Raw genomic sequence first — 13211 nt, 5'->3', positions numbered from 1 at the left:
GAAATTCCTTAAATGAAACTAAACAACACGTAATGTCAAATACAAATTTTCCTCTCAGTTTCCGTTAACTACTTAGTACAGCTGTGCATTGGATTAAGACTTTAAAAACAGTATACTGGGTCTTTCCTTCATATAATTAATAAAATATTTCAAATAATGCAACCTTTAGAAAACAGGTACAAAAGTTCCCATTGTGGCTTAGTGGTTAATGAACCTGACTAGCACCCATGAGGATGAGGATTCAGTGAGTTAAGGATATGGTGTTGCTGTGAGCTGTGGTGTAGGTTGCAGACGTGGCTCAGATCTGGCATGGCTGTGGCTGTGGCTGTGGTGTAGGCCGGCAGCTACAGCTCCAATTCAACCCCTAGCCTGGGAACCTTCATAGGCCAGAGTGCAGCCCTAAAAATTTAGACCAAAAAAAAAAAAAAAAACTGGTACAGATAACATAAAATGCCAACCTTGGTTATTTTAGAAAAGTAAATATTTAGAAAAAAACCTATATTTTCTACATTATTTTATTTGGGTAAATATTTATTTATTTTTATCTTTTTTGGGGGGGACCACACCTGCGGCATATGAAGGTTTCCAGGCTAGGGGTCTAATTGGAGCTGTAGCTGCCGGCCTACACCACAGCCACAGCAGTGTAGGATCTGAACCGTGTCTGTGACCTACACCACAGCTCACAGCAATGCCGGATCCTCAACCACTGAGCGAGGCCAGGGATTGAACCCACAACCTCATGGTTCCCAGTCGGATTCATTTCTGCTGTGCCACTATGGGAACTCCTATATAAATGTTTATAAAACCTTGATTTATAGCTGTCAGTTGAGGAGTAAGATATTTTCAGGGACAGTAATGAGTAATTTAATACTATTTGAGAAATAATATCTGAATTTTAAAGATTTTAGGGAAAATAATATTTTTCTTTAATTCTTTTTATTTTGAAGGTAACCTTAGTCAGCCATGGATATTTTCCTAGTAATTAATACTGTGATGTTCTACGTAGATAGATAAATAATAATTCCCATAGTGAGAATCCTGCAACAGACTTTTTCTTCTGAAAGATGAGTCACTCAGAGTAGCTTATAAATTGCTGTGGTGTTTTGGCATTTCATCTCTTTGCAAGATAAGGAAGCTAAATAAAGCTTTCAAAAGTAGAAAAATGAAATTTATAAATAATAGTTTCAGTTTAATTTACTAGGTCATAGGATGGATAGAAGTGCTTATTTGAAGTAGAAGAATTTATTTATTTATTTATTTTTTAATTTAGTTGCACCTGCTGCACATGGAAGTTCCCAGGCTAGGGGTCGAATTGGAGCTACAGCTGCCGGCCTATGCCACAGCCACAGCAACACTGGATCTGAGCTATATCTGTGACCTACACCACAGCTTGTGGCAATGCCAACACCTAATGCTTAACCCACTGACCAAAACCAGGGAACGAATCCACATTTGCACAGAGACAACGTCACGTCCTTAACCCTCTGAGCCACAATGAGAACTCTCTATTAAACCTGTCTGGCAAAACCCCAACTTTGAGTGGACTCAATGGAGTTTTTATACCCAGACTGATAAGCACTGCTGGGGAAAAAATTCACACAGCAGATTAACGATACATTATTGATGCCAGTGAATGTTCTTTGCTCTCCCTAGTGCTGTTCATAGTCTTTCTTATCACTCTTCTTCAGTCTCTCAGACACTGCTATCTAAACCTGGCACAATTAATGAATGATCCTTTTTACTAAACAGTCACAAATGAATTCCCTCAACTTCCTATCACCAGATCTGCTAACCAGCCTGTATTCATTTCCATCCTTTCTTTCTTTTATTTCAATGAAAGAGATGTTCTTTTCCTGTGTGAAGCTAATCATTTTCTTACACCCTGGATGCCAGTCACTCCCACTTTTTCAGAGACCACACATTATCTTCTTTCTCTTTTGCATTTTTAGTATCTTTCTCTGTGAGCTCTATTCCAACAAAATTTTAAACATGCTCAAGATACCTTCCTTCTAATGAAACTTTCTTTTGATCATCTCTGCCTGCTTTCCCTCACAACTTGAAAAAAATCATCTAATGACTTCCTTTATTTTTAACCCCTTCCCATCAAAAAATGCATTTCAGTTATGGAATTGACTCTTAACTGAGGTTGTCAGTAATTTTACTTCTATAGGAGTGTACCCTTCAAACCATTTGGTATCATTATTAAGTTATTAAATATTCTATCTTATGTTGATTACAGTGAAACAGTGGACAAAGTTGTTTACTTTATAAACTTAGTAGACTTTATTTAGCAAATAGCCTTTGAAAAGAGTTTTAAAAATTGATAGACCAGAGTTTCCTTGTAGCCCAGTGGGATTAAGGATCCAATGTTGTTACTGCAGTGGCTCAGGTCACTGCTGTAGCATGGGTTTGATCCCTGGCATCCCTTCCGCATGCCATGGTGCAGCCAAACAAGTTTTTTTTAATATATTTTTCTCAAACTAATTGTAACATAGACTTCTATTAATTAATTTATTTTTTGCTTTTTAGGCTGCTTCTGTGGCATATGGAATTTCCCAGGCTGGGGTCAAATTAGAGCTGTAGCTGCCTGCCTACAGCAGTGTGGGATCTGAGCCATGTCTGAGTTGTGTGTGGATCCACCCCAGCTCATGGCAGATTCCTGACCCACTGAGCAAGGCCAGGGATCGAACCCACATCCTCGTGGACAGTAGTTGGATTTGTTTTCACTTCACACAATGGGAACTCATAATGTAAATTTTTAAATTGTTTTTTAGGAACTTATGTTAATGGTATTTAAAGTCATTAGTTTATAAATACATCCTTAGAAAAAGCTCTTCATTTTAGGAGGAATTTATCATAATAAAAACTAGCATATAAAATGTCTCTCCAAATATATTCTTAATAAATTTATTTTAACCTTAGTTTATTACTCTACTGATAGAAAATCTAACATTTTTAATGAAAAAAATTGGTAAGAGTTTTTATTTAAATAGCTTAATTTTCAACTCTAATTTACATTTTAAGATAATTTGCTTTTAGTAATGTTAAGTATGGCATCACCTCTACTGCTTATGTATTTTTTTTTGAGTTCCTGCTCTCTAAAGGTGATTGCAAAAAGTTTCACTTAAATAAGTCATTTCAGTTCACTGGACATAGTTCTTTATGGGTATCAATTAGTTTGTAAAGTTCATAAATATATTTCTTTTTTTTTTTTTTGTCTTTTTCCCTTTTCTAGAGCCGCTCCTGCGGCATATGGAGGTTCTCAGGTTAGGGGTCTAATTGGAGCTGTAGCCACCGGCCTATGCCAGAGCCACAGCAATGCAGGATCTGAGCCGCATCTGCTACCTTCACCACAGCTCATGGCAACGCCAGGTCCTTAACCCACTGAGCAAGGGCAGGGATCGAACCCTCAACCTCATGGTTTCTAGTCGGATTTGTTAACCACTGTGCCAGGACGGGAACTCCGTAAATATATTTCTAACATAAAACTGATGTTAAGATACAGCTGAAAATAGATGACAGAGAAAAGAGCAAAAGTCATCACATTCCTACGCTTGTAACCAACAGTTGCTTTCATTCAAGCACTTTTTTAGTAAAGTTATTAACTATGTATTTCATATTTATTTCAGATTTCCCCCCAGTTTGTCATTTACTATTCTTAGCATACTTAGGATTCACTTTTGTGTTAATAAAATTGGTTGAGCCATGACCTGTAGTGTAGGTTACAGACACATCTCAGATCCTGCGTGGCTGTGGCTGTGGCTGTGGCTGTGGCTATGGCTATGGCTATGCCTATGGCTATGCCTATGCCTATGGCTATGTCGTGTGCCAGTGGCTAGCTACGCTCCAATTCGACCCAGAGCCTGGGAACCTCCATGTGCCTTAGGTACAGCGTCCCCCCCATAAGTAAAATTGGTTGAACATTTTCCTTATTATTCTGCATTCCAAGTTAGTAAGTTCTCTATTTTTAAAGACCATTCTTTTTTCTTATTTGTCTGTTACTTGATTCTTCAGTCTTACCTATTTTTAATCTACTTGCTATCTTGGTGTTATGGTATAAAGGCAGCCTTTTTCAGTTGGGAGGGCATTAAACTCTAATGCTATAAGGCATCCATTGTTTATTGAGAATTAATTCCTCTTCTCTGAGTCTGGAAAGGTACTTGGTAGGCACCATCCTTGGGAGAATTGAGAAAATATAGCCACTGAAATCATCTTTCTGTGTTCTGTGTTTAAGATGAAGAATCCTAGTTTAGAAAGCCTGTTAAAGCTCTAAATAAACTGTTTTTCAAAGTTGTTGGCAAATTGTCCCATCAACCTGGAAACATCCTATGTCATAGACTTGTGAGGATTAAAGGATATACTGCATATAAAGTATTTAGCTTGGTGCTTGGCATATAGTGAACAAAATAGATAGTAGCCATAATTAACTTTTGTCATTAAATTTTTCTACTTGAATGTATTTGAGGATTTCTTCTTGGGCTGGTATTGATTTAACTATATAGATACTGAAAGTGGTTGAATATCCTGACCTTTATTGCTGTTCTTGCTTTTATTTTTCAGATAATTTTTTTCTGACTTGTTTATACTTCCCGGGGATTTTTAAGAATCATTCAGCTTTTTAGGGCCAAACCTGCAGCATATGGAAGTCCCAGGCTAGGGGTCACATCAGAGCTGTAGCTGCCAGCCTACGCCACAACCGTAGCAACACTGGATCCAAGCTGTTTCTGTGACCTACACCACAGCTCACGGTAACAATGGATCTCTGACCCACTGGGCGAGGCCAGGGATTGAACCTCTGTCCTCATGGATACTAGTCGGATTCGTTTCCGCTGCACCACAAGGGGAAATCCCAGTGGGATTATTCGTTTTATTTTTTTTTAATAATGATTTTTATTTTTTTCCATTATAGCTGGTTTACAGTGTTGTGTCAATTTTCTACTGTACGGCAAGGTGACCCAATCACATATGCATGTATACATTCTTTTTTCTTACATTATCATGCTGCATCATAAGTGACTAGGTATAGTTCCCAGTGCTATACAGCAGGACCTCATTGTTTATCCATTCCAAAGGCAGTAATTTGCATCTGTCAACCCCAGGTTTCCAGTCCATCCCACTTCCTCCCCCTCCCCTTTGGCAACCATAAGTCTGTTCTCCATGTCCATGATTTTCTTTTCTATGGAAAGGTTCATTTTTGCTGTATATTACATTCCAGATAAAGTGATAACATATGGTATTTGTCTTTCTCTTTCCGACTTAGTTAACTTAGTATGAGAGCCTTTAGTTCCATCCATGTTGCTGCAAATGGCATTATTTTATTCTTTTTTATGGCTGAGTATTCCATTGTGTGTGTGTGTGTGTATATATATATATATATATTTTTTTTTTTGCCTTTTCTAGGGCCGCTCCCATAGCATATGGAGGTTCCCAGGCTAGGTGTCCAATCGGAGCTGTAGCCGGCAGCCTACGCCACAGCTACAGCAACATGGGCTCCAAGCTAGGTCTTCGACCTACACCACAGCTCATGGCAACGCCAGATCCTTAACCCACCGATCAAGGCCAGGGATCAAACCTGCAACCTCATGGTTCCTAGTCAGACTCATTAACCACTGTGTCACGATGGGAACTCCCATTGTATATATGTCTTATTCCAATCATCTGTGGACAGTTGGGTTGTTTCCACGTCTTGGCTATTGTGAATAGTGCTGCAGTGAACATACGGGTGCATCTGTCTTTTTCAAGGAAAGTTTTTTTGTCCAGATATATGCTCAAGAGTGGGATTGCTGGGTCATATGGTAGTTCTATGTATAGTTTTCTAGGGTACCTCCATACTGTTTTCCATAGTGGTTGTACCAATTTACATTCCCACCAACAGTGCAGGAGGGTTCTCTTTTCTCCACACCCTCTCCAGTATTTGTTATTTTCAGACTTAATAATGATGGCCATTCTGATTGGTGTGAGATGGTACCTCATAGTAGTTTTGATTTGCATTTCTTAATAATCAGTGATGTTGAACATTTTTTCATGTGCTCGTAGGCTATCTGTGTATCTTCTTTGGAGAAATGTCTATTCAGGTCCTTTGCCCATTTTTCAATTGGGTTGTAGGCTTTTTTGCTACTGAGTTGTGTAAGTTGATATTTCATTAAGTCTATACATTTAGAAAAATTGGTATGTGTAGTCTTCTCATCAGGGGAGATTGTTTTTCTACTTATTTAAATGTTCTCTTAACATTGTTTTATAGAGTTTAATCCTGCTGCTTCACGTAGGGCAGAATTATATTATTTCTAGATAATTTTACTTTTTAGCACTATTTTAAGGGATATCATGCCCACCCAGTATATTTCTAACTGGTTATTTGTGATATTTTGAGGTTCTCTAGGTTTAATTTTTTGTTTTTTGTTTTTTTTTTTTTTTTTGCTTTTTAGGGTTGCAGCATATGGAGGTTCCCAGGCTAAGGGGTCAAATCGGAGCTGTTGCTGCCAGCCTATGCCACAGCCACAGCAAGGGATCCAAGCCGAGTCTGTGACCTACACCACAGCTCACGGTAACCCCTAATTCTTGATCCACGGAGCAAGGCCAGGGATCGAACCCACAACCTCATGGTTCCTAGTTGGAGTCGTTTCCTTTGCGCCACGATGGGAACTCTTCTCTAGGTTTTTTAATACATATTTTTTAAGAATACAACTGTTTCTCTTTTCCGTATTAATATTTCTATTTCATATTTTTCTGTTTTGTAAGAGTTTCAATTTTGAAACAACTTCAGAACAATGCAGGAGTTCCCTAGTGGCCTAGCAGTTAAGTAAGTAGGTTAGGTAAGGATTTGTTGTTATCACTGCAGTTGCTTGGATTTTTTCCCTGGCCCAGGAACTTTTGTGTGCAGTGGGTGCAGCCCAACAAAAACAATGCTAAATAACTTATATGTGACAGTCATGTTTTGATCTTTTAATAGGACGATCCTTCACATTTTAAGATCATTAGTTATTGATTTAAAATAACTTTTCAACTTTCTAGAAAATTATTAAGGTAATATATGCTCATTTAGTATAACCTTTATAAATTATGAATCACTGAAACTTATATATTGTACACCTGAAAAATTATGCAATATTGTACATTTAGCTATACCTCAGTAACATTTTTTAAAAAAGCAATACATGCTACTGAAAATAAGTAAAAATACATATAGCTGAAAGTGCCAGTGTATTCATAATTTTTACGATTTTTTTCAAATTGTATTGAATTTAGCATATTATTTTTTATTTTGAAATGATAATATTTAACCTTTCATATAATCTGTTTAATCTGTTTTAATATATACATCCTAGCATTCAGATACCCATGGGATAAATCCTTCTTTGTCAGGGATGGTGATAATCCTTGTAATATTACATTCTAGTGAATGAGAGAAGTTAGGATTTTAGAATCAAAGCAACTTGGATTTGTATTCTTTTTTGACATTTTTAGTTGAATGACCTTGGAAAAATTATATCCTTTGCATGTTAGTGTCGTGTTTGTAAACTGAGAAACCTGTAATAATCCTGTCTAATGGCTTTCCCTGCCTCTTGAATCGTAGATAAAGTTATCTCATCTCTTTCATTCAGTTCCCCTCTAGCCTGCGCAGTTCCATAACTAGTAGAAATCCAGTGTCCTCCACAAGACCCTGTAGAAATCCTACTTTTTCATGATCATCTCTGTCTCTGAACCTTTACTTATACCATTGTTTCTTCTGTTTTTCAGCTTTCTGACCCAGGTGTGTTGTTTTTTTTTGTTTGTTTGTTTGTTTTTGCTTTTTAGGGCCACATTTGTGGCATTTGGAAGTTCTCAGAGTAGGGGATGAATCAGAGCTGCAGCTGCCAGCCTATGCCACAGCCAGGGCAACTCAGGATCCAAGCCAGGTCTGCAACCTACACCACCTATGCCACAGCTCATGGCAATCTCAGATCCGTAACCCACTTAGGCCAGGGATTGAACCCGCATCCTCATGGGTACTAGTTAGCTTCCTAACCCACTGAGCCACAGTGGGAACTCCCCCACTTTTTTTTTTAGTGATGGTATTTGTGACTTTAGTAGACTATATCAAGATTTAGGGAAAACTATGAGGTAGCAGCAATGTAATAAAAAATAGGGCAGTGGGCATTGCTATTTTAAAAATATTCTTAGCCATTGTATTCTGGGCTTTTATTGGCCACTCATCAACCTACTCCTGTTTCTCTCATGCTGTTTTCATTTTACCGTTACTTTCCTTCCCATTAAAACCAAACCTCTCTCCATGTTCCATACAGAGCAGTTCTGCCCTTTTTGAATCTTTGGCACAAAACAGATGCCTAGGCTTTGGGAGTATTAGTTTTTTTTCTTTTCTTTCTTTTCTTTTTTTATGTTTTTTGGCCACACACATGGCATGCAGAAGTTCCTGAACCAGGGATCAAATCCATGCCACTGTAGCAACCTGGGCTGCTGACAGTGACAACACTAAATACTTAACCTTCTGTGCCACAAGTGAACTCCTGGTTTCTTTTCAAAAAGTAGTTTTGGTTCTCGCTGTTATTTACCTTTTCCTACCTCATTACTCTACCTTTTAGGGTCGTGTTGAATAAATTGAATTACCTTAAAGCATGCAAGCCAGCACTCGTGGTAAAAATTCCGAGGCTTTTTTTCCTTTTCCCCATCACCTCAGCTACTTAATACATGCCAATCATACTATACCTATGGCACTAAATCATTTTGTCTGTGATGTGTGGTTGACAGTGCCTCTTTATTCCATAAAATCAACTTTTCTGAGATTCTTTTATATTGCTAAGCTTCATATTAAGTATTAGAATTTGTTTTTATGTGTTAATAAGGTTAGTTTTCACTTGCTTTGCAGAAAACTAATTGTAAAAGCCAGTATGGCCACAGGAGGAGGTCCTTTTGAGGAAGGCATGAATGATCAGGATTTACCCAACTGGAGCAATGAGAGTGTTGATGACCGACTCAACAATATGGTAGGTATCTTGCCATTGATGGTGTATTATTCACTACTAGTATAACACTACTAATGTTTTTTTTTTTTATTGTGCAGTCTGTTGTTGCACTAATTTTTTTATTACTCAATGAATTTATTACATTTATAGTTGTACAGTGATCATCACAATTCAGCTTTATAGGATTTCCATCCCACGACCCCAGCACATCCCCCACCCCCCAAACTGTCTCCTCTGGAGACCACAAGTTTTTTAAAGTCTGTTGAGTCAGTATCTGTTCTGCAAAGAAGTTCAGTCTGTCCTTTTTTCAGATTCCACATGTCAGTGAAAGCATTTGATGTTGGTGTCTTATTGTATGGCTGACTTCACTTAACATGATAATTTCTAGGTCCATCCATGTTGCTAAAAATGCCAGTATTTCATTCCTTTTAATGGCTGAGTAATATTCCATTGTGTATATGTACCACATCTCCTTGATCCACTCCTCTGTCCATGGACATTTAGGTTGTTTCCATGTCTTGGCTACTGAAAATAGTGCTGCAGTGAACATTGGAGTACATGTGTCTTTGAGAGTCATGGTTTTCTCTGGATAGACGCCCAGGAGTGGGATTGCTGGATCAAATGGTAGTTCTATGTTTAGTTTTCTGAGGCATCTCCATATTGTTTTCCACAGTGGTTGTACCAATTTCCAATCCCACCAACAGTGTACTAGTGTTCCTTTTTCTCCACACCCTCTCCAGCACTTATTGTTTGTAGACTTTTTGATCATGGCCATTCTGGCTGGTAAGACTAGTAATGTTAAAATGCAGCTTCCCCCTGACTTAGCCAAGTAAGACTCACTGAAATTCTTTGTAAAGTAGACTCATTTTTTCTTGCCGGGCAAGATATTAAAGACCGTCGGCTGCTTGTTTTATTACTTGAGGACATTTTTGTTTGCAGGTCACATATCAACTTGAGTTAGCTTAAGCCAACAAGGAGACGTATTATAAGGATATAAAAATGTTTTATGGAAAACAAGTTAAAAGAATATAGTTGAGTTTTAGGAGTTCCTGTCGTGGCGCAGTGGTTAACAAATCCGACTAGGAACCATGAGGTTGCGGGTTCGATCCCTGCCCTTGCTCAGTGGGTTAAGGATCCGGCGTTGCCGTGAGCTGTGGTGTAAGTTGCAGATGCGGCTTGGATTCCACATTGCTGTGGCTCTGGCATAGGCTGACAGCTACAGCTCCGGTTGGACCCCTAGCCTGGGAACCTCCATAGCGGCCCAAGAAATGGCAAAAAGACAAAAAAAAAAAAAAAAGAATATAGCTGAGTTTTAGGAAGGCACTAGAAAAAGCAACCAGAAAGTTGTCAAGAATTACTTTTTCACGACACTGATTTTTTGCTTCTGTCTAACACAGCTTTCTTTTCACAGACCAGTTCTCTCCTCTGATCCATCTGGCTGCCCTTTCATTCTAAAGTTTTCAGTATGGCTGCAGTCATATACTTCTTGTTACCTCTAGTTCCAGTTAAAAATTTTAAAGTATGATTATCTCAGGTTGGATTAGATATGTTTCTCTCTTCCAGTCATCTAGGCCAAGATTGGGTGGGGCAAATGGAACAAGAGGTTGGCAGGAACACCCGCACCTGGATTGGGGTGGAGGGAAAGTAGAGAAGGGAGTTTTGTTGTAGATAAGAAAATATCTCAAAAGGTTTTACTGTATTTAAACTAGAAGATTCTTCCAATATGGATTAACCTTTGCCTTTATTTTTTGAAGGATTGGGGTAGCCAACAGAAGAAGGCAAATAGATCATCAGAAAAGAATAAGAAAAAGCTTGGTGTGGAAAGTGATAAAAGGGTAACTAATGATATTTCTCCGGAGTCATCGCCAGGAGTTGGAAGGCGAAGAACAAAGACTCCACATACATTTCCACATAGTAGATACATGACTCAGATGTCTGTTCCCGAGCAGGCAGATTTAGAGAGACTTAAACAACGGATAAACTTCAGTGATTTAGATCAGGTTTGTAAATTATTTTTAAAATCAAGTTGCAACTGTGGGAAATACTTACAATAGATTAAATAGTTTATCTTAATGAAAATTGAGCTATTTATTTCCTTTTTCTTAGTTTCTGTGCACATGGAAAGAATTTTAATCAGTGGTGATGGTAACTGTCCCTGGAGGGCAGCAAAGTCCTTATTTCTAAACTTGCTAAGGACAAGTCTTTTGGGACTATATTATTATACTATGTGACTAAATGATTTCATCTTGAAACTAAATTTTGCATGCTAATAACTAAGATTGCTATTAAGCAAAAGGGAGGTCCAGTTTAGAATATTTATCATTGGCTAAGTGTGGGATGTGCTGGGTTAAGTTTAGAATAGAACTATTGTTTGTATTTATAATCACTGAAAGAAAATTTAGAACTAAAATCAAGAGAAATGATAATGTACTCTTAACAAACATTTTTATATTACATCTGTACTTACTGAAGTTTCTAAATATGCATAAAAGTAGATTCAAGTCTGGAATGATAATGGTGATGATCATATATCATTTAGTCACCTGTGTTTTAAATACTGAACACTTACTGTATGTCAGGCACTAGGTCAAGTACTTTATTAGGCAGTGCTTCATATTGACACATCTTTTTGTTGATGTTCATATTAATTAACATTGATTCATTGGGTCCATAGCCTGTATTATTCTGCAATCAAGTGTGACTAGCAATATGAGTTACAAATATGGTTCATAATTCTACTACATCATTTAATCTTGGTCATACTTATCAGTTGAATTGTCTCAGATGAAATGAGAAATAAGATGGGTTAATCAAATGTTGATATTAAAAGAATTTTGTAGGTCTGAAGCACTTGAATCTTTCAGTACATTTGTTTAGGTACACCTCCATCAGAATCAATATCTCATGGTAAAACTAAAAACATTTGATTTTTGTTTAATTTTGAAAAATTAATGTTTGTGGAATTTGATTTCTTTTTCATATATAGAGAAGCATTGGAAGTGATTCTCAAGGTAGAGCAACAGCTGCTAACAACAAACGTCAGCTTAGTGAAAACCGAAAGCCCTTCAACTTTTTGCCTATGCAGATTAATACTAACAAAAGCAAAGATGCTGCTATAAATCCTCAAAAGAGAGAAGTGACTGGATCATTGCAATGTAAAGAGTTGTTTGCCTCTGCTTTAAGTAATGACCTTTTGCAAAACTGTCAAGTCTCTGAAGAAGATGGGAGAGGAGAGCCTGCAATGGAGAGCAGCCAGGTGATAAGATTTCTTTTTTTATTTTCCTTTCTCAGCTGTCCCCCACGCATATGGAAGTTACTGCGCCAGGGATTGAACCTGAGCTGGAACTGCGACCCATGCCACAGCTGCAGCTATGCCAGATCCTTAACCCACTGCTCCAGGTCTGAGGATTGAACCTTCCCTTCCATAGAATAGGCTGGATCATAAATCCTCTGTGCCACAGCAGGAATTCCAAAGTTTCTTTCTTTTGCTTTTTGTTTTCGTAAACCTCAAAGTAGAAGCATTAAGATTTTTTTTTTAATTGTATTGGGTTATGCACATAGGAATTTTAGGTAGAGTTAAGGTACTGCTCTGACTTTCCTCATTAATCTATCAGATTTATTTGTAATGTTGTAAATTTCTTTTTACCCATAATAATTGTATTCAGGTAAATTAAGATTTCTATTTATCTCCCAAATGCCATATTACTAGTTTTTTTATAAAGAGGAGTTGGGAGTAATGTGATTAATAGAAGACTTTTGTAAGAGTTTTTTTTTAATGGTTATGTAATACTTTTGAAAAAATAATTCTTTTTTTAAAGTATTTTATTTATAAAGAAATATATAAACATTAGAAAAATTTATATGAATAGTAGTTTGGTATGCTGTTTTATAAAATAAAGTTTTTCAGAGTTCCTCTTGTGGTTCAGCAGAAACAAATCTGATTAGTATCTATGAGGACACAGGTTCAATCCCTGGTCTTGCTCAGCTGGTTAAGGATCCAGTGTTGCCATGAGCTGTGGTGTAGGTCGCAGATGCTGCTTGGATCGGGCGTTGCTGTGGCAGCGGTGTAGGCTCCAGTTCTGATTCGACCCCTAGCCTAGGAACCTCCATATACCACGGGTGTGGCCTTAAAAAGACAAAAAAAAATGATAAAGTTTTTCAAGTAATGTAAATTGAAACTAATTTTGAAATTTTTAAGTTAACAGTAACTGCAGTTGTTACTATTGCCTGTTATGTTTTGATTAAATTCTA

At 37.5% G+C, this 13211-nt stretch overlaps 1 protein-coding gene across 33 annotated transcripts in view; it reads left to right on the top strand.

The window, feature by feature from the left end:
- The window catches only part of PCM1 (pericentriolar material 1), a 106701-nt gene that overhangs the window by 5558 nt on the left and 87932 nt on the right, over window positions 1-13211 (top strand). For all 33 annotated transcript variants that reach the window (XM_047771849.1, XM_047771835.1, XM_047771836.1 and 30 more), the window contains exons 2-4: window positions 8864-8981; window positions 10715-10960; window positions 11947-12216. In XM_047771849.1, coding sequence (XP_047627805.1) covers window positions 8886-8981; window positions 10715-10960; window positions 11947-12216 — 612 coding nt within the window. In that variant the 5' untranslated portion in view covers window positions 8864-8885. The remainder of the gene's footprint in view (window positions 1-8863; window positions 8982-10714; window positions 10961-11946; window positions 12217-13211) is intronic.

Source organism: Phacochoerus africanus, chromosome 3 (genome assembly GCF_016906955.1).
Source record: "Phacochoerus africanus isolate WHEZ1 chromosome 3, ROS_Pafr_v1, whole genome shotgun sequence".
Taxonomy (NCBI): domain Eukaryota; kingdom Metazoa; phylum Chordata; class Mammalia; order Artiodactyla; family Suidae; genus Phacochoerus; species Phacochoerus africanus.
Note: the sequence above shows the minus strand (reverse complement) of the source record. Positions and strands in the feature narration are given on the sequence as shown.